The sequence below is a fragment of the Numenius arquata genome, chromosome 3 (genome assembly GCF_964106895.1).
Source record: "Numenius arquata chromosome 3, bNumArq3.hap1.1, whole genome shotgun sequence".
Taxonomy (NCBI): Eukaryota; Metazoa; Chordata; class Aves; order Charadriiformes; family Scolopacidae; genus Numenius; species Numenius arquata.
Genome location: NC_133578.1, coordinates 65,630,991 through 65,651,438, shown reverse-complemented (window position 1 = coordinate 65,651,438; position 20,448 = coordinate 65,630,991). Strand labels below are relative to the sequence as shown.

At 41.4% G+C, this 20,448-nt stretch overlaps 1 protein-coding gene across 4 annotated transcripts in view; it reads left to right on the top strand.

Annotated features, from left to right (window-relative positions):
- The window catches only part of TMEM65 (transmembrane protein 65), a 44,016-nt gene extending 24,651 nt beyond the window's left edge, over positions 1 to 19,365 (top strand). The window contains exons 4-8 of one of the 4 annotated variants that reach the window (XM_074145854.1): positions 983 to 1,050; positions 2,382 to 2,436; positions 3,652 to 3,694; positions 4,714 to 4,819; positions 18,952 to 19,365. In XM_074145854.1, the coding sequence (XP_074001955.1) occupies positions 983 to 1,050; positions 2,382 to 2,436; positions 3,652 to 3,694; positions 4,714 to 4,819; positions 18,952 to 19,035 (356 nt within the window). In that variant the 3' untranslated portion in view covers positions 19,036 to 19,365. Of the gene's footprint in view, positions 1 to 982; positions 1,051 to 2,381; positions 2,437 to 3,651; positions 3,695 to 4,713; positions 4,820 to 6,319; positions 9,662 to 18,951 lie in introns of those variants that run through there. The other 3 variants (XM_074145856.1, XM_074145855.1, XM_074145853.1) reach the window with 3 other exon arrangements.
- The last annotated feature ends 1,083 nt before the right edge of the window (positions 19,366 to 20,448 follow it).

Sequence of the window (20,448 nt, the reverse complement as noted above, 5' to 3'; positions counted from 1 at the left end):
CATGCTGTCTGCAAGAAGTAAATCCAAAAGGGAGTCAAACCAGTTTCTTTTCACATGACTGTCAGGTTCATGCACTCCTTTCTGTCCTCTGTGTATGTTTGTGTCTCTGTAAGTTTATAAAATGTAGCAATTATTGTTCCCATCTGAAGTGGGGGGAAAAAAAAACTAAATAGCTAGTGCATTTTAAGTGTTTAAAAAAGTGAAAAGAGCTATTTTTAGTCAAGTAGTCTGTCCTCGGTGTTGTATTTAGTCTTACGATGCTGTGCCTTGAGACTCAGCTGGAGGCGACGTGCTCTCAGCTTCAAGTCTAACTTGTCCTCATCATAGTGCCCAAACAAAATAAAGATACAGAAGTTTGAGTTGACTAGTGAGGTGATTAACGCTGGATGACACGCTAGTGAAAACCACCTTAGTTAGCGGTTGCAGATTTAGCTGAAGGAATTTTGATAAGAATTGCCCAGCTCCAGGCAATACTCCTAAAATATGAATTATAAGGAATGTGTGAAGAAGGTGGAGGAGTTCTTGCGCAGGAATAGGGAGGGACTTGCAGAGGAAAGGGCTTTATTTCGAGCAAGCGAAGAATGCAGGGAATCTAGTGAGACGGTTTGGCAATCTTCAGTGATACTGCAACATTGGTTGGAAGGACACTGAATAGTATCAAAGTTTGTGTAGTTTTAAATATTTCTCTTATGCACCAGTAGGCATAAGTGACTTCCATGCAAAATTGTACAACTATTTGTGAAGAGTAAGTTGGTTTAACTGGTTCTTCGCAAGCCATTAGTAAAAGTGATGTGTAGCAAAGGGTTTTGTCAAACCTGACAAAAATAAAAAGGTCTTTAATAGAAGTAGTAGAAAAGGGATTTTGTGTATGTTGTCTTTGTTTCTCTTAAAGGCAGTATTAGACTGGCATTTCAATTCTTAGTGTGATCTAGTGAACTCTCTTAAAAATATTTATTTTCTCTTTGTTACTTATTTCTTTTAGTGTTCTTCCACAATGCATTACCTTTTGTAGGGTTTGGATTTTTGGATAACGCAATTATGATTGCTGCGGTAAGTTCATTATTTAATTCCTTGATCAAGTCAGCATGATTCATATTGTTCAAGTAGTAAATGAGAGCCTCAGGAAGACTCCATTCCCACTGTATCAACTCACTAATTTCTATTTTAATTTTTCTTTTTTAAAGAAAGTGTCCATACTCTATTGAGCCTTTGCAGAATGAAAGGAGTGTTGTTCCTTCTGAAGGCCAGTATTGTAAATAATTTTACTGAATTGAGAGGAGGCTTGCTTCCCCCCCCACCCCACCCCTGCCCCCAATTTGTGCTGCAAGACACGTTTATGATCATGCAGTTTTCAATGCATTATTTCTTTTTGTACCCACTGATGATAATGTGATTATAATGTGTTGATGGATAGGTCTTCAGGGTTTTTACTGATGTATTCCTTTGTTCTGAGTGATGCAGGCAGTGTTAGTGGGGATGCTGACTTGTGCTGATGTAGACTGGCATTTCTGAGTAACACTCTTGAGGTATTCTCCTGTTCATTTGGAAGATGAAATGGGCTAGAGAACAGGAAGATGGATAAAGGCCAAAGATACTGTTCCTTGTGTAGGATTATCATTGACAGTGTGATTTTAATCATGGGATAATTCAGGTGGAAACAAATGCAGGAACCACTAGGTCTCTAGTCTTGCTCCTGCTCAGGATCTTGCTTCTCAGGGTCTCTAGTCCAACCTCCTGCTCAAAGCAGGGTCATCTCTAAGGTCAGACCAAGTTGTTCATGATTTTATCCTGTGGTCCTTGAAAAGCTTCAAGAACAGAGACTGCACAACATGTTCCAATGCTCAACTGTCCTCACAGTGGAAAGCATTGTCTTATAACTGGAACATGTCTGTTTTGATTCATTCCCCTTGTCTGTCATCCTTGGGCCACACACTGCTGTTTCATCATGCAGTTCAGTGTGATTTTGTGTTTCTTTAACTGGAAAAGTAAGGAGCTACGATTCTGTGTCTTACTTGTTCAGTACTTGTGGAAGTCTGCATTCAGAGCTGGGCATTCAGCTAAGAATTAGAGTGGGGAAGGTAGTATGCAGAGGTAGGGACTACAGTTTTGTCTATTAGGTGGCCATTATGAAACAATATAAAATGTTAAAAAGAACATTAGAAGTAGGCTGTTGACCTAGGGGAAAATACATATGCCAGGAGGGTAGGAGCTGTGCAGATCTAGTAAAAGTAATGTTCATTTATGCTTTCAATTTTAAGAAAGCATAAATTTTAAGAAAACTTGAAGAAAGCAAGCAGAAAAAAATACTTTTGCCAGTTGAATCCATACCATCTATTTTAACTCCAAATCCCTCAAATAATGAGAAAACTCTTATTTTTCAGGGAACCCAAATAGAATTGTCAATTGGAGTTGTCCTAGGAATTTCAACTATGGCAGGCAAGTAATAAAAATGTAGTATGTATAGACTAATATGGCACATTCATATATTTTAGGCTGAAAGTAGGCCACAGGGCTGGACATGTCTCTTCCTTAGTCTTGCAGCTGCCTTTCCTAATGAAGAAACAGCCCGTGGTTGAAGCAAGGACATACACCATTTGCAGAAATGGAATTTCAGTTCAAATAGCTTTTGAAATGCTTTTTGTCAGCTTTAATCTAAAAGTTCAAATCCTGGGTCACTTGGGAAAGTGTATTTGCATTTCTGTAATGGAACCGCTCTAAATTCCCTAGGGTCTGATATTTCTGTATGTGTCTGTATGGATTTGTAAGTTGCTGTTCGCTTGCAGTGTGAAGTGAAGATCAGTGTTGGTGTCCTTTTACTCTGTTGGCCGATGTTCTTGGTGGCTTCTCTGCCTCTGTGTGATACCATGGGAAGGCACAGCAGCAGCCCTGCTCCCGCACCGGGCTGAAGCTGATAAGCTCTGCTCGACAGCTTTGGTGCCTCTGCAGTGTTAGAGGGGGAAAAAAACTGTTTGTGGATCGACCAACTGCAGGTTGCTCGAAAGCACGCAGATAGCTGAAATGAAAATGTATAGAGCAGAACAAGTTAATCATTTGGAAATTTGCAGCCCTCTTGCAATGCAAGACAAGTCGCAAGCAAACTTGTCTCAAGAAGATCTGCCCTATTTTAAGTGTGCAACTTTATTCAATCATATATAAAGTATTTATTCCTAAACCGACACAGTTCAGGGATACGTTGAAATGTTTATTGAAGTTATGTACAGGAGTAACATCTCCTTCTGTTTCCAGTGCTCCTGTGCCTCTTCAGGCACTGGGTGGCTTTGCTTGGTGTCCAGTGTTAGCTCTATGAAACCGGCAACCACACATGGGCATTTAACTCTGATCCGAAAAGTTATGGGTTTCCAGGTGTCAGTATTGTCTTTTTGTATTTGTCAACCTTTTTTTGATTTGTATGAGAAAAATAGCTGCACTTCCTGTATTGTTATTCCATGTTACAGTAACTGCTGTTATTGCCAATTGTAATAAGGTCAGAAAAAAAGAGCTAAAATAGAAAACTTCTAGTCTTTTATGCTACATATACTGAGAAGAGTGAGGGTCCCTGGGGGGTGAGGGAGGCAAGCTGGTTGGTCTTGTTTGTAATTAAAATAACACTTTTCTGCCTTCTCCCCATCTCGTCCCTCTCCATCCCTGTAGCTGCTGCTTTGGGAAACCTTGTTTCAGATTTAGCTGGACTGGGGTATGTCTGAACTTCTATTAAGAATTATTTTTTTTCCTTTCTTGCAAACACTACTGGTGTTATTGAACTAAAATGCATAAACTGCTGAAATTGCTTTAATTTTTTTCTTAGCTCTTGAATTTTGTTTCAGTGAACTACATGACTCTAGAAACGTATTCTGTCCTTGCTGAGAGAACACTGGAATATTAGATGGTTCTTGTCGAGGTTAAAACTGCAGTGCCATAGGTTTGAAACAGAGTAACTGTCCTGCTATTACAGTATTATATATTTTAAGAACATTGGGATTGGCTTTTAACCTGACTCAATGTAGTCTTTAGGTAATGCTTGCTATTAAGGAACTATTAGAGTTTTTTTTCTACAAAAAGTGCATTCATGGAAATACAAAATGGAAAAACCCCTTTTTTGTGATATATAATATTGCTGTGATAGGATATACCTAACATACCTCCTCAGATTATTATGCCTAAATCTGAAGACATTTCTTTCTTCTGAGATAAAACAACTATATATCTGAAATATCTTCAGATCTAGGCATACCTACTTCATATATGAACAGATGCAGCTGACTCTTTTGTTAGTTTTTTTTAAGGAAATCTCTGAGTAACTGCTGCAAGTAAAGCTGTCTGTTATGCCTCTTTTTTCCCCCCTTTCCCTCTTTTATTGTTTTTCTGCAAGTAGCAAGGCTTATTACTAACTAGCGTGTGTGCAGCCTTTCCTCCAGTAAAGGCTACTTACAAGCTCTGCAAAAATGCAATAACATTCACACCAGTTGTGTCTTGCTGCATAAAGTTTTTCTGCAAATATTGTATATTAAATAGTAAAAAATAAATTAACTTACATTGCAAAATGTGACCGTCAAAAGTCTGAACACTTTCCCGTATTTACCTCTTGATGGCCTTCTCAGTATGCTGAAGGAAAAGCTTTTCATTTTAAGTTCAGTGCTTCAAGTATTTCAGAATCCTTACTAGAAGATACTGTCAGATCCAAAATCATTTGTTCTTGTTTTCTTGTTCTTCCAGTCTTGCGGGTTATGTAGAAGCTTTAGCTTCACGGCTGGGTCTGTCAATCCCTGATCTGACACCCAAACAAGCTGATATGTGGCAAACGCGTCTCAGTGCACACTTGGTGAGTATCCCCTAGGTAGGCACTGCTTGCGTGGAGTTTTTTTTGTTTAAAGTAATACGTGATAAATCCTTTGTGTCACTTTTGCCATTTAATACTTTGTGGCCACTGACATTTTGCACATTTCCTGGAAGGCTTAGTTGTGAGCCTGTGTCAGGGAGCACCATGAGACTGGATTGTCTCAGGTTTGGGTGTTATCTGTCTGTGACTAGTAACATGGATAGTCTCTGCAATGACCTCATGTATCGTATGCAGAGATCTGGGTTGAGTTCTGGCTACTGTGATAAGATAGTTTATTTGAAAGTTATGACCACTTAGTAGTTTATTCCTATACGTTCTTTGTCAAGTGCTTCCTATTCATATACCTGTGCTAGTAGTATTCATTTCTAATATTCTATAATTAACTTGGATATGAAATCAGATTTCCCCTGGGTAAACTTTTAGCATTTGAGTAATATGCACTGCCTGGGTTTATAGTTATGGGATACTCTTCTTGCAGATTAATTTTCAGGATGATTACTTAACATTTAAACATTTGAAGCAGTCCCACTTCAGTGATGAGAGCATTAGTTTATTTTGATGAAAGAAACAAATTATAAGAAACTGAGTAAAGACACAGATGTTTCTTTCACTTTGCCAGAATGAACCTTCATGGGGAAAAATACCTTTGCAGATTTAAGGGAAGAGAAATGCTGAGGAAAAGTTGAGAGGGGAGGGGAGAAGTCCTCTTCTAGCAGTGATAGGTCAAAGCATTGAGCAGAGAAGAACTGGCATGCTGTCAGTGGGCTGCCCTCTAGTCTGTCCAGCTTAAGAGGCTTCTTGGTGGAAGTTGAGTGTGGCTGAAGCCTGTCATTGCCCTGCAGTTCATTCACAGCACTGAAAAGACTTCTGAGCATCTTTGCCTGCATGCTGGCATCTTTTCTTTTCTACTCACTGTCTCAAGTTTCTCGACACCACCTACCTACTGCTGCTGATGTGGTTTGGATGTTGCCTGTCTTCTTTCCTTTCTTGACTTTTACATCTAGGTCAATTAGGAAATGTTTTCCAATCTTTTTTTTTCTTTTTTTTTTCCTGTCTTTGCCTTGTGCCTTTGCAAGCCACTATGTTTGTCCCGACTTTGATAATTTGCATTACCAGATATGTTTATAATTGCACCTAAAATGTGTGTGTGGATTTTTTTTCTTTTCCTTCCCTGTCTTCCTGGCCACCCTGCTAATCCTTTGAACCTCTGTCTTCTCCCTTACCACCTGTGCAGCTCTTCATGGGTCATTCCACTCCTCTTTATTCAGAATTGTCTTATCACAGCACACGCTGTTTCTAACCTTTTCATGTCTGTCTCTCTCTCGTAGATTGTGTTTCTAGTGTGCATGCTAAGAAAAATGTGGCTCCCAACCGAAAACTAGAACAAAGGGTCTGTTTTCCTGGTTGTGTTGGTACTACACAGCAAATAAGTAACAACTCATTGAGCAGTGAGAAACTTAATTTTTTCCCCCCTTTCTCCAGGGTAAAGCTATTGGAGTGACCATTGGCTGCATTTTAGGAATGTTTCCTTTGTTGTTCTTTGGCGATGAGGAAGAAAAACTGGAAGAAAAAAAATAACCTTTTTACAAGACGTATACAAATGTAAACTACTGTACCTCAATTATTCAATTATGCTGTCAATATTTAGGAATTAACAGACAGTAAAAAAAATGTATAGACTTGGGAACAAAACCTTCAGCATGTCGTTTTATGGAAACACTAATTTATTGTGGCTTTGTTGTGTTCAGTACTTCTTTTTATAAGATATCATCTAACTTTTTATTTAATTGTAAATTTTTGAAGTGTTTTCACTTACGGCAACTGATGTTTACCACTTTCCCCTTTGACCTTATTCTTGAATGGATTATTATTTTAATAATCCACCATGGATGACAGTATCACTCTTGAGTTGCATATTAGCTGCCTAACAGTTGTAATTGCATGACAAAAATTTCACTGCTGTTCATCAGGTCCTTCAATGCAGATTATTAAGGAGATCAGCGATGAGTAATTTAAGTCCCTCACTTTGCAAGGTTGCCCCCTCACCAGCCATCGTTTTGCACTGCCTTTAGATTAGGTATTTCAGTGATCTCTGACAGTCTACTTTGCATTTTTTTTACAATTCTGACTAAGTGTCTCTGAATTGTCTTCTGAGATGATAATTTTAATGCTTGGATAAGGTAAGTGTTTCCAATATAGGCTCTTTACCAAGTCCATTTTTTAGCGGTGTTTTAGCACTTTCTGTACTTCCATATTCACGCCTTTTTTTTTCTCCTTTCTAAAAAATATTTTGAGAATTGACTTGAGCCATCCTTAAATTTGTCTTCTTGAGTTTTGTGTGTGGTATTAAAAAATTCAGACCAACTGTTTCAAAACAACAAACAACTTTTATTGTTCTACTTAAAATAAGGTGTGAATAGTTGATTGGGTGGATGAGGCCAGGGAACACTCCAGGGTATGAATGCGTGTTGGCATTGCAAGTTTAGAATGGGCAGTTCAACTGAAACAAAGTGTACCATCAGTCTGGATTAGAGGACCTGATTTGCAGATTATAATTTTGTATTTAAGATTAAGCCGTTGTTACTTTTTTTTCTTGCTGTGAGAAAATTAGTAAAAAAAACCCCAAACAACAAAAAAAGGAGACTCGAGGCCTTTTTCCTTTTTTGCCTTTTATTTTTGCAGTCTTACTTGGTGTATTATAGATCTGACAGTGCAGTCACATGTAACTCTGCTTTTTTATATGGTCATGAATAAATTTAATTACAACCATCGAATAGTCATAATATTTCAGGATCTGACTTGCCAATAACATAATGCTAAACTGGTAACTGTTGACTAGAGGAGAGGATTTCTTACCTGTTTGAATACCATTTGGAAAAGACACTAAAAAGAGAGGCACAGCCAGCACTTTGAAAGTTTTATGGCTGGAATTGTTAGCACTTCTGAAACCTACAAAGAAATGTTTTTTTTAAAAAAAAAACCTAACAAAAATTAAGTCCCCTGATGACTCTGTTTTTGCTATAGGAAAAAATCATGTGTACGTTCTACACAGCTTGTTGCTTATCTCTTGGTCATAAATCTGACTTCTCTGTTCTAATTTCTAGAAGCCCTTTAACAGCCGTACTGAAACTTTGACATCAGCCTTTAATGAAGGGGACAGTGTTGTATCTGTTTTTTGAAAAGCAGACTTTGAAAACTTACAGTGAGTAGTCCTAGTAGCGTGTGCTGTACTTTGTACATTAAACCATGAGAATCTGGACCAAACTGTAAAACTGAAAGAAGTCTCAGCCAGGCATAGAACGGAAATGCAGAGGAGTTTTGGCTTGCATTTTCAAAGTTGGAAGCGTTATTTAAAAAAAAAACTCCAACAAAAAAACCCCCTCCAACCACAAAAAAAAAAAAAAAAAAAAAAAAAAACAAAAAACACCAAACCACAAAAAACAATCCTGTTAGAAAATTATGCACTTTCCCCAACAGATTGCTGCTCGTTTACGGTATTTCAGTGATCAGGATTTTTTTAGTCATCCACACATTTGTCTTGCCTTAAACTTTAACTTTTCTTCATCTGCGTGTACTTTTGGTTTTGGTATGTTTCTATACAAAGCTGTAAAGTTATTACCCACATGTTCTTTTTCTAATCTGAAGTACACATCAAAACAATTTTGTGTAGCTTTTTTTGTAGCTGTTTTTATAGTACTTCCAACGCTGTTTCCCATTATGATACTGGCATTTTCATTGGAATCTTCCAGCAGTGGCCAAACCTCTGTTCTTTGCTGTTGTACCAACTGGAACACTGTTTTCATCACGTTTTTAGAGCTCATGAGAACAATCGGAAGGCTGTGTCAGCTGCCATAGTAGCGAGCATTTTATAATGGCAATAGGAAGACCATGTGCTGTTGTTAAGTAGCTTGTGCATGTAAACGGAGTATGTTTTGTTGCTGTATGTCAAAATATTGTACTGCAACCAGTGCTTTTATCGAGAATCAATGAACTAAAATATCTTCAAAGAAATTAATCATGTGTCGTCTTGTTAAACTATTTACCTGGCCACAAAAATGTAGAGGGCAAGTGACACATGGTAAGAAATCCTGGGTGTTTTGGGCTGTTGTCTGATACTGTAATCAAGAAGGTAACTTCTGAGGTTTCAATATTTGACAAACGTGAAGAAATAACTCATGATTTGAGAGGAGTGTGGCTCTGCTGGAGGCTGAGAGGAAGTGCTTGTTGGGGCCAAGCTGCCACCCTAAGTACAGCAGGGGTAGCTTGCTTTGCCTGCAGGATCCACTCTTGTGTGGATGTGATACTGCTTCGTGGGGAAGGGAAGATCTGTGCCTGATCTGCACCCTGTCTCCTCACAAGGAGATTGGTTTTTCTGGGGTGTATGGATGAAAGTAATCCCTGATGCTCTGCTCACGCTTGTTAAAACACGTAACTGAGAAGATGGAGCGCTAACAAAAGAATTCTCTATTTTCTGGTGTCTTCTCCCTCCTTGATAAAAGGAAAAACAAACACTACAGGCTTATTCAGAGGCTTCAGTATTGCTCCATTATTTTTTTTCTATCAGGTTGTCCTGTGTTAACAGGGATTTTTTGTGTTAAAGGGCTGGTAGACCTGAAATTGTGTTTATTTTAAAATGCTGTCTTTTATTGTAACAGATGTATTTTTGACTGTATGTTATCTCTAGGGACAAAGAACATGCATCTGATAATATGGTTACCCAGATCTTCTCTCCAATATTTTCTCATTCATGTACTTTTACATAAATTATTTGAATTAAGACAACATATTTTGTATTGTCTTTAATTAAATTGTCAAACTTTCTGTAAACTTTTGTACTACAGCAAAGCTGTTCTGTGTTTCTTTATTAGACCAGATGCTGGAGGGGAAATGTTAATAATATCCTGTGGGTATTCAGCCTCAGTTATACAAAACAGGAATTTATTATTTAAGTTATAAGCAGGTGGTCCTTTGTCACTGTCATAGGAGATACCACCATGGAGTGGTACTTCTGTCTCTTCATGCTTGGAAGAGAGCAATTTAAACAATTAAAATGTTTGCATGGTAAATTAATGGTGTTTGTGATTAATATTAGTCAGAAGTCCACTTGCACTTGAACTTCTGGGATTACCTGAGTTTTTGTATGCAGACTATGCCTTTTGGAACTTTCTTGGACTTTGGAGCTCTTTGCTTTTTTTTCACTCCTTGGTCAGTGCCTTTTGTTGGATGTCTGTATATAAAGAAGGGCTGTGAGTAAAACATCTGTACTGGAAGGATGGTCTCATCTCACTTTCACAACCTGTGTAGGTTGGCTGTGACTTTATTCTGATTGCACCGTGTAGTAGAGCTCTCCATTGATGTTGTTCAGAGAGTCTGTTGCACTTCTAGCTGACATGTTTCTCTCTTCTCTGTCTGATATTTTACGTGGTATAGTGACAAGCTGACAGAGCGGCGGTATATAAGCTAAAGACCTTAATAAAGTATTGAGCAATTATCATCCTGCTCCGGGAGTCTTATGCCTCTGGGTATTTAAAATAACAAGAAAATAGCTAGAGATACTCCAGATCGCATTTAATGCTCTTGTAACACAAATTCACGCTCCTTTTCTAAAGGTTTTAATTAACTTTTGTAAAGACATTCACCTTTGTCTCAGTGTTCAAGACCCTTGGCATCCAGAGTGTTGCTTCAAAATAGTATTGGGGTGGGGGAGACAGGGTTTTGGGCAAACTGGGAATTCAAAAAAAAAAAAAAAAAAGCCAAAATAAATGCAGAAGGATTTCTTTGTTTTGTTTTGGAAGGCTACCTCCCCCAGGCAAAAAACAATCCCCACCTTTGAGAGAGACCTGTGAGCTTCCCACTCCCCCAAGAGACTGTAGTCACTAGGATTTGGGCAGGGCAGTCTTTGAGCCTCAGGTGTGTAATTCAGAATAATGACCTTGGGTAGCAACAGGGAGTGTGGAGTGCTGATGTGGTATCTCTCCTGTAAGTAGATGGTGCCAAGATAAGGCCTCTTGCAGCAGCCTGGAGAGAACTGGCAGGAAACGGTTTCAGTTTAACAGTCTTCACCTTGGTGGTCCATAGATATCTAAGGAACTGGCTTCAGTAATGATGCAGTGATGAATGCTGCTCCACAGGCTCATGGGTTGCTCCTGTGTATGTGTGCAAAGACTTAAGTTGCTGTGAAATACCAAAATTATTTGAAACTTTAAATCTGATGCATTTTGTGTACATTTTGTGTTCTGTTTTTGATACTGTGCTTATCAGAGTGTCTTATTTATATATCTCTGGTTATGAAAAGGGCCTTACACTTTTGCCTAGAGGGTTTAAGCCCTTCCAAACCTGTAAGTATTGACATTATCAGTAAATAATTATTTTGCAATGGATTATGAAGTGTGCTGAATGGGACCATTCACTGGTTAGAAAATACGTATCTGAAGAGTAAGTTTTGCTGCATTGCACCTACAGCTGCTATTCCCACTGGGAAGAGGTCACCGCTGAGCAATAACATGGAGTGCCGCCTTGCCTTTGCACAGCACTGCTGCTTGGATCTGGCAGGGTGATCTGTTTGCACCATGGTGAGACTATCTATTTTTGCTGAAAATGGCTTATCTGTTATTTCCAGGTAGGAACAAGGAGAAAAGGGAGGAGAATGGCATTCTGACAGGTCACTTTCCCTATGTGGGGATACATAGAGGATCTATTAAAAAAGGAAAAAACCCTATGATTTGCATTCATGCTATTTCCCTGCTGTTTTCTGTGCCTCGGAGTGCTTTTAACATGCTGGGAGATTGGAAGAAAGAGCTGACGAGGCTTCCCTCTCCCAGCGTGGCTTTTCTGCACATCAGCTATTGAGCTGCCAATAATCCCTGCATAGAAGTAACTGTCCAAGGAAAACTGATAACAAAATACCCCTTTTGAACATAGGAGTCCTTGAATAGGAAGAGGAGAGTGATTAAGGTGATTTACCTTTGCAATACGACTGCCAAAGACCACATCAAAAGCCAGTTAGATCTTAAAAGGAAAGCAGCCCCTTTTGGTGAAGGTTCAGATAGGCTTTGATCCAGATCTGCAAGGGACTTCTTATCTGCATGTTTTCCCCTGATTAGTTTCTTGCCCCATTTTGTGTAGGAGCTCTGAAGGGTGTTGTTTTCCTTCTACCCGCTTTCCTCTAGGAGAGCACCAAAAGCTCTAAGGGATGGCAGGACTAGGAGAGACGCTGCGACCGCAGCCATCGCTGGCAGGAAAACATCCCAAGAGGTCATGCTGTGAGAGGCACTTGCATCTTCATTTATAGTCCTCCCCAGCTGCCTTGTAAAGGCAGGCTGACAGTGGGATGGTTCCTCTGGGGGGGAAAAAAAAATATTATTCTGTTGGATTGTGTTAGTTTATGCCAAGGGTTATTACACTGACATGCTGAGGAACAGAGCAGTCCCTCACTCAGGTATTAAAAAAGAGGCTGCCTACATTGGAAACCTTAACATCTCTTAGGATAACTGCCTCCTTATCTCTACATTATCTCTAGAGATCTACATATCTCTAGATTAATGGCTTGGCTCTATGTTTTAGCAGATTACAAAATCCCGGGAAAGCCAAGATGCAGTTACGCGTCATGTTTCTATGGGTCACCCAGCTGACAGGTGGATGGTTTGGGTCAGTCGCAGATACCCTGCAGGCTTCAAGGCTCAGTTTTCATATGTGTTAGGGGGATTCCTGAAATGGGATTTCTCTGCCTCAATGTAGACTTTTTATGTTGGGCTGGGCATCTTTGCCTGGGTTACATACCCCGTGACCCCTTTGCTGATGGTGGAAACCAGTACTGGAGATTGTGTTTTGTTTGGTGTATTGTAGGTGTCCAGTTCAGGATGGGACTGATCGTGCTCTGCAGGCAGGAGGTTGCACCATACATCCTCCGCGCTGAAAAGACAATGTTTATGTTCATCCTTATGGTCTTCTATTATTCTCAAAGCTGTGGTATTTGGAGCCTATTGGAGTTTCAGCCCTATCCTTTGCTCAGAGTTTGCCCAGGTTTTGATCGACCTGGCCTGCACCTTGTTACTTTTGATCAGTGAAATTACTAGTTGTACACGCTGGCTTGTACGTGAAATGGAAGAGTTTATTTCAGCATGAAATAACTGGCTTGTTGGATAGAAACTGTTTACTGTTGTAAAGCAAACCTACTTTAATTTCAAGTGGAGCAGCTTGGTCGTTAAGAGGGGTGACAGGGAAACAAACGACTTCTTTAGAAACTTTCCAGCAGGGAAGAGCTCCTCCTTTCTGGACGGCTGTTCTCTGTGACACTCTATGGGGGTAGCAAATTATGATTTTTTTGTTTTCATTTGGGCTGCCATGACAAACGATGCCAATGTCACGTGTCACACAGCAGTGGGGTTCTCTGTTGTAAATTACTTTGCTTTAAAAATGCAATCTGTTAAAATAAACGGGTTGGCCAACAAAAAGGTACTTAATAGCATACTTATAATTGATGTGCTGCTAAATGCTGTCAGCTTGATGTTGAAGAAGGTTGGTGTAATACAAGGTAAGCCAAGTAAAGGCCAATGGAGTGATGTAGCAAACACTGTTACTGATGAATCATTAAGAGAATTATGGCCTACAAAAAAAAAAATACTATTTTTGTGAATGTTCTGCAGCTGCAGAATGTTCTCCATGCTGGGTTTGCTTGTGTCACCTCGAATCACTAGTGGTTCTTATGCCAGTGTGGGGGTCATATAATGGAAGGATAAAATTGTAAGAGAAGAGAACACAGAAAGGAAATAAACCCTCCTTTCAAAGAAATACTTTAATGAAATTAATAATTTATTTGTATCTGGAAAACTCGACAACAGTGTTTCAGTCTAAACCAGTATCTTTTGTTCTGGAATTTCCACTGATGGTTACAAAGCTAGAAGGTTTCTGAGTTTCATCTGATGAAAATCACTTTGGTGCAGGTCCTGTATTGACTTGACTCTCATTTAAACTGAGTCATAGTAAACGGAGATGATGGATTTTGTGTGTTTTATTTCTTAATCTTTTTATTTTCCAGTTTAGTGAATTAGGATGCTCCCCATATGTGCAATCAGCCTGTGAAAGAGCAGGAGTTGCTGTTTCTGTTTTGTGCTCATCATTGTAAATGATTATTGAGAATGATAGTGTGGGATTTTTTCCTATATGATAACATAATACTCAGCATATTTTAAAACTATTATCATATGGTTCCTAGCTGGATAAATGCTGTTAAGATGCATAAACAGTCTGTTTTCTCACTCTGAATCTAAAATGAGAAAAGTTGTTAGGATGCATTTTCTTTTCCCCCTTAATCATAGAATAGTTTGGGTTGGAAGGGACCTTTAAAGACCATCTAGGCCAACCTCCTGCAATGACCAGGGACATCTTCAACTAGATCACGTTGCTCAGAGCCTCGTCCAACCTGACCTTCAATGTTTCCAGGGACAGGCCATCTACCGCCTCTCTGGGCAACCTGGGCCAGTGTTTAACCACCCTCATTGTAAAAAAAATTCTTTTTATCTAGTCTAAATATGCCCTCTCTTAGTTTAGAACCATTACCCCTTGTCCTGTTGCAACAGGTCCTGCTAAGAAGTTTGTCCCCATCTTTCTTATAAGCCCCCTTTAAGTACTGGAAGGCTGCTACAAGGTTGCCCTGGAGCCTTCTCTTCTCCAGGCTGAACAACCCCAATTCTTTCAGTTTGTCCTCATAAAAGAGGTGCTCCAGCCCTCTGATCATTTTGGTGGCTTTTCTCTGGACCCGCTCCAACAGGTCCATGTCCTTCTTATGTTGGGGTCTCCAGAGCTGGACACAGTGCTGCAGGTGGGGTAGAGGAGCAGAATCGCCTCTCTTGCCCTGCTGGCCACACTTGTTTTGATGCAGCTCAGGATTCGGTTGGCTTTCTGGGCTGCAAGTGTACATATTGAGCTTCTCATCAGCCAGCACCCCCAAGTCCTTCTCAGCAGGGCTGCTCTTAATTCCTTCATCCCCCAGCCTGTACTGATACTGGGGGTTGCCCTGACCCACATGCAGGACCTTGCGCTTGGTCTTGCTGAACTTCATGAGTTTCACATAGACCCACTTCTCGAGCTTGTCCAGGTCCCTCTGGATGGCATCCCATCTCTCAGGCATGTCGACCACACCACTCAGCTTGGTGTCATTGGCAAACTTGCTTTACAGAAGTCCAGATAGATGACATCCATAGCCCTTGTCCACATCAGTCCATCACAGAAGGCCACCAGGTTGGTCAGGCAGGACTTGCCCTTGGTGAAGCCATGTTGGCTGTCCTGAATCGCTTCCCTGTCCTCCATGTGCCTTTGCATAGCTTCTAGGAGGATTGGATCCATGATCTTCCCAGGTGCAGAGGTGAGGCTGACAGGTCGGTAGTTGCCAGGATCCTCCTTTCTACCCTTTTAAAAATGGGTGAAATGTTTCCCCTTTTCCAGTCAGCTGGGACTTCACCTGACTGCTGTGACTTTTCAAATATCATGAGAGTGGCTTGGCAACTGCATCAGCCAATTCCCTCAGGACTCTGGGATGTATTTCATCAGATCCCGTAGAATTCTGTATGTTCAGGTGCCTCAAGTGGTCACGAACCTGATCTTCTCAGGAGGAACTTTACTCCCCCAGCCCCTGCCTTGACATCCGTCCACTCCAGAGGTGTGGAAAGAGAAGTTGCCAGAGAAGACTGAGGCAAAAAAGTTGTTGACTACCTTAGCCTTCTCCTCATCTGTTGTTACCAGTTTGTCAGTCTTGTTCATCAGCAGGTAGGAAGGACCTTCCTTTTCAGGCTGACATAGCTATAGAAGCCCTTTTTATTATTCTTTGTGTCCCCTGCCAAGTTCAGCTCCAGCTGCGCCTTGGCCTTCCTGACTCCATTCCTATGCAACCGGACAGTGTCCCTGTACTCTTGCCAGGATACTTGTCCCTGCTTCCACTGCCTGTGCATTTCCTTCTTGCCTTTTAGTTTGACCAGCAGGTCTCAACTCATCCATGCTGGTCTCTTGCCCTCCTTTCCTGATTTCTTGCACTTAGAGATCAAGACCTCTTGCACTCTATGGAAAGCGTCCTTAAAGATCTGCCAGCTCTGTCCTGCTCCCGTGTTGCTGAGGGCAGTTTCCCAAGGGTTCCTATTGACTAACTCCTTGAAGAGCTGGAATTTTGCTTTCCTGAAGTTCATGTTTCTGGCTTTACTTTTCACCTGACCCATATTCTTCAGGGCTGCCTCCAATCTTGATGTCAGCGATGAGCTCAGTTACATTGGTGACCAACAGGTCCAGTATCGCATCTGCTCTGGTAGGACTATTTATTACCTGCCTTAAGAAGTTATCCTCAGGGCACTCCAGGGGTCTCCTGGATTGCCTACAGCTCACTGTGCTACTTTTCCAGCAGATGTTGGAGTGATTGAAGTGCCCAAGCAGGATGAGAGCTGGAGCAAAGAGGCTTTGTTAATAGGCTCCCCTTGATTGGGCATCCTGTAATAGACACCAACCACAAGGTTCCCTTTGTTGCCTTGTCTCTTATTTATACCTATAAGGTTTCTGCCTACTCATGGCTACTCTTCAGAGACAGCTTTTCACATTCTATCCATTTCTTGATGTGGGACCCCCACCCCTCCTTCCTCACCTGTCCTTTCTGAACAGCCTTTAGCCATCGACAGCTGCATGCCAGTCGTGGGATTCATCCCACTAGATTTCAGTAATGGCAACCAGGTCATAGCTTTCCAACAGCCTGGTGGCTTCCAGCTCCTCCCTTTTGTTGCCCATTGGTGTAGAGGCACTTCAGCTGGGCTGTTGGCCGTGTCACCTTCTTAGAGGAACACCCCATGCCATGTAGGCCATCTCATTCTCAAAAAACCCAAAATTGTATTGGTGACACCAGCCATGAAGCCCTGCATTAATAGACTGGGTCCGTCTGTTTCTTCCAATGTCTCTGCCCACAACTGGAAGGATAGAGAAAAAAATAACCTGTGCCCCAGATTCCCTTATCAACCATCCCAAAGCCCTGAAGTCTCTTTGGTTGCCCTTGGACTACACATTGCGACTTCATTGCCACCCACGCGGGGGAGCAGTAATGGGTAATTATTGGTAGTCTGTGTTTAACTTTGATTAGGTGATGGCAATGATTAGTGCACTTTATTTATTTATAATTTGGCTACTTCCTTTAAAAGACCTTTCCAGGCACTGTGGACAATACAACGTTAGTTACTTGTTCACTGTGTGGTTACCGTACTGGTTTCAGAGGTTTTGTTTGCTTCTTGCTCTTTGAACTAAGCGTTCAGCCTTCTGTTGCTTTCTGTTGTAGCAGTAGTCTTGTATATGTCGTGGTGAGGTGGCCCTGAATGTTGTAGAAGAGACTTTTTAATATAATCCACCACCAAAATAATCTGGCTTGTGTCATCAATTCATGAAAATCAGGTTTAAAATGTCCTGATGAAAGCCCTTTAAATATAAGTCTCCAAGATACACTATGACTCACACACACGTGTGGTCTGGTCTAGTCGAGTCATGAATCTCTGTTTCAGTTCCTGTAGTTTTTTTAGGAAGGATTTAAGAAATCGTCAGATCCAGCTCTGTGAGTGGAATGATCGGGACTCTGACACCCGACTCATGTGTGGTCCGTAAGCCTGGGCATGGCTGTGCAGGAGATGTGGTGTCCATCTTGCACCAATGCCGCCACGTGCCCAGAGTTTTGCCACACTGACAGGCAAAGAGGAAATGGGCACAAACTTGACTATAAGAAGTTCCACCTAAATATGAGGAGGAACTTCATTACTTTGAAGGGTGGCAGAGCACTGGACCAGGCTGCCCAGCGTGGTGGTGGAGTCTCCTTTTCTGGAGACATTCAAAACCCGCCTGGACACGTTCCTGTGCAACCTGCTCTAGGTGGACCTGCTTTTGCAGGGGGGTTGGACTAGATGATCTCCAGAGGTCCGTTCCAAGCTCATATGATTCTGTGATTCTGTGACAGCTCCGATGAGCTCAGGTGAAGCCGCCAGTAATTCCCGTGGTGAGCAGAGTTCCTTGTGGGGCAGTGCCCATGCTGTGTGCCTGTGAAAGTAGAGGCCAGAGGACAAGCACAGAGACTCGGAGCCTGGAAGGGCTCCTGCTGCCAGGAGGCACCTGCTTGAGAAAGAAACCATCTGCTGCAGGACAAGTGACAGGTCGGTGTCTTCTGACATACCGCAGTTTGTGTCCTCTGATCTTAGTTTGTGTCCTCTACATCTGGAACGACCTTCGACTCAGTACACATTGTGGTTTTTGCATATTTTATCTCACATCCTCATCCAATCTTATTCTGGGTAAAGTTTGCTGGTAACTTCCTTTTGATGTGTTGGTGGTGGGGTGATCACTCTTATTTCCTCCAGGTTGTAAGAAAATGCAGAGGGAACAGTGGTGGCACAGAGGGTTAGAATAAAAGGCAGGAGAGTTTCTGCGTTTTCTCATCGTGCTTTTTTCTTTGCATGGATGCTGTAGAGATGTGTAAATGTTAGAAAAAATAAAAAAAACCCATCCTTAGCTGGTGACGCTGCTGTCCGTGAATGACTGTTCTGGCTCCACTTGGCAGTATCGTGGATGTTGCAGGCATGGTGATGCGGTCGTTCTTTCGCAAACTGTGGTCTACAGCTTTTGATATATTTTGCTTTCAATTCTGTTTTTTCCCCTAACCTACATTTTTAACTGTTCTTCAGTTTGCTGCTTTGTAGTACTCCGCGGTGTGTCACACTAAGTAATTCCTCCCTGCGTTTGGTGTATATGCACGCTGAAAAATGCCCATATCTTGAAAAGATATCCCTTCTTTTAACCACTCTTAGTCACTGTTGAAACATACTGCTCTTCTCTGTGTATCAGTTCTGCCAGGCCCTTAATCCCATACAATGCTATCCTTTCTGCAAGTAAATAAGCTCCATTTTCCTGTGCTTATAAACCCAGGATGGAGTATTTCAGCGATTGCCACAAGAGAGCTACAATGAATAGGAAAATTTTACTGCCATTACTTTTCCTTCCTCCCGACACTGCTGTCTGTGCAGTCAAAGCTGTCTCAGCCTTCATTACTGCACAAAGTGAATGTTATTCATTTTATCCCACAACCAGACTCTTTTCATTTTATCCCACAGCCAGACTCTTTTCAGTGGTTGCCAGTGAGAGGACGAGGGGCAACGGGCACAAGCTGGAACATAGGAGGTTCCACTCAAATATGAGAAGAAACTTCTTTACGGTGAGGGTGCCAGAGCCCTGGAACAGGCTGCCCAGGGAGGTTGGAGTCCCCTTCTTTGGAGATTTTCAAGACCCGCCTGGATGCAGTCCTGAGTAACATGCTCTGACATGCTCTGGGCAATCCTGCTTCGGCAGGGGAGTTGGACTAGATCTTTATGGTCCCTTCCAACTCTAAAAATTCAGTGAAATTCAGTGAAATCCCACCTCCGAATTTCCAACCCTACTGATTCCGAACAATAAATGGTTGTTCCCAATTTTTTTTTTCTCTACGTGTGCAATTAGATTTTATTTTGTATTAAAAATGTTTGCATTTCCTCCCAACCTCTCTGAATCCTTCTTATGGGATCCTGTCACTAGCAGAAGCGTGAGCAGTAGTTGAGGGAAAAGTGTATTTATTTATTTATTAACATTAATATTTTGCTTTCTGTCTTCTAAATGCCAGTTATGTCAAACCATTCTTATTCTTGGCATTACTGAGCACCCATGCAAAAAACACCATTTTTTGCTGTTTTTCTCCACAATCTTTGTATCTCTCGCTTTCTTTTCTAGCAATTTTTTTTTTTTGGCATCATGTTCAAGAACTATTAAATGTTCAGCCCACAAGAGGAAAATCTCTGGTTTTGCTGATCTTAGGAACAGTGAATCAATCTATAGAAACTGACAGTTTTGTCACTTAATAACGTTGCTGGAGGAAACTACGGCACATCAGCTTGTCATTCTGTTTGGAGGGTAGGATTTGTCTCACTTAACTGTGGCTCTCTGGAAGTTACACGTACATCCGAGTCACTCCGGGAGTCAGGCAGGCGTCTCCAGAGGATGCTTGTGTCTCTCTGCTTCCAAAGAGGAAGCTTAGCTGACTAAATTATGCCCCAAACTTTAGACTTGGGGGTGGAGGTGAGGTAAATCCAGTGTGGGTACCTTATGGCTTTTGAACTACATGCAGCTTTCTGGCTCCTCAGGACGGGATCCTGCACTCATGGTACCTCGTGCGTTGTTGGGCTGTGGGGCTGGGTTTGAAGGTTTGCTGCTCAGTCATCTGGATCCAGGGAGAAGATGAGCCAGCAAATGTTATACATCTGAGTCACTGTGGTGAACCAGCCCAGTGAAATCTGCATTTGCAGGTCTATTGGATAATTCCTAGGGCCGTCCCACGTTCATTTTCCTGACTCTTGCAACTCTTGGCTTGTGATGATTTTGATACATGGCTTGTGGAGTCTGGAAGATGAGTAGCTTCTGCAATTGGTGTAAGTGAAGAGAAGAATAATAGAGGTGGATGGGACAATTTATTTTAACGTGACCATGCTCCAAACTTGGAGCAAACTCAAAGCTATAATAAAGTCTTTGACCTTCAGGACTAGACACTACTAAATTGAAAATAAAGGCATTATTTCTGGTTG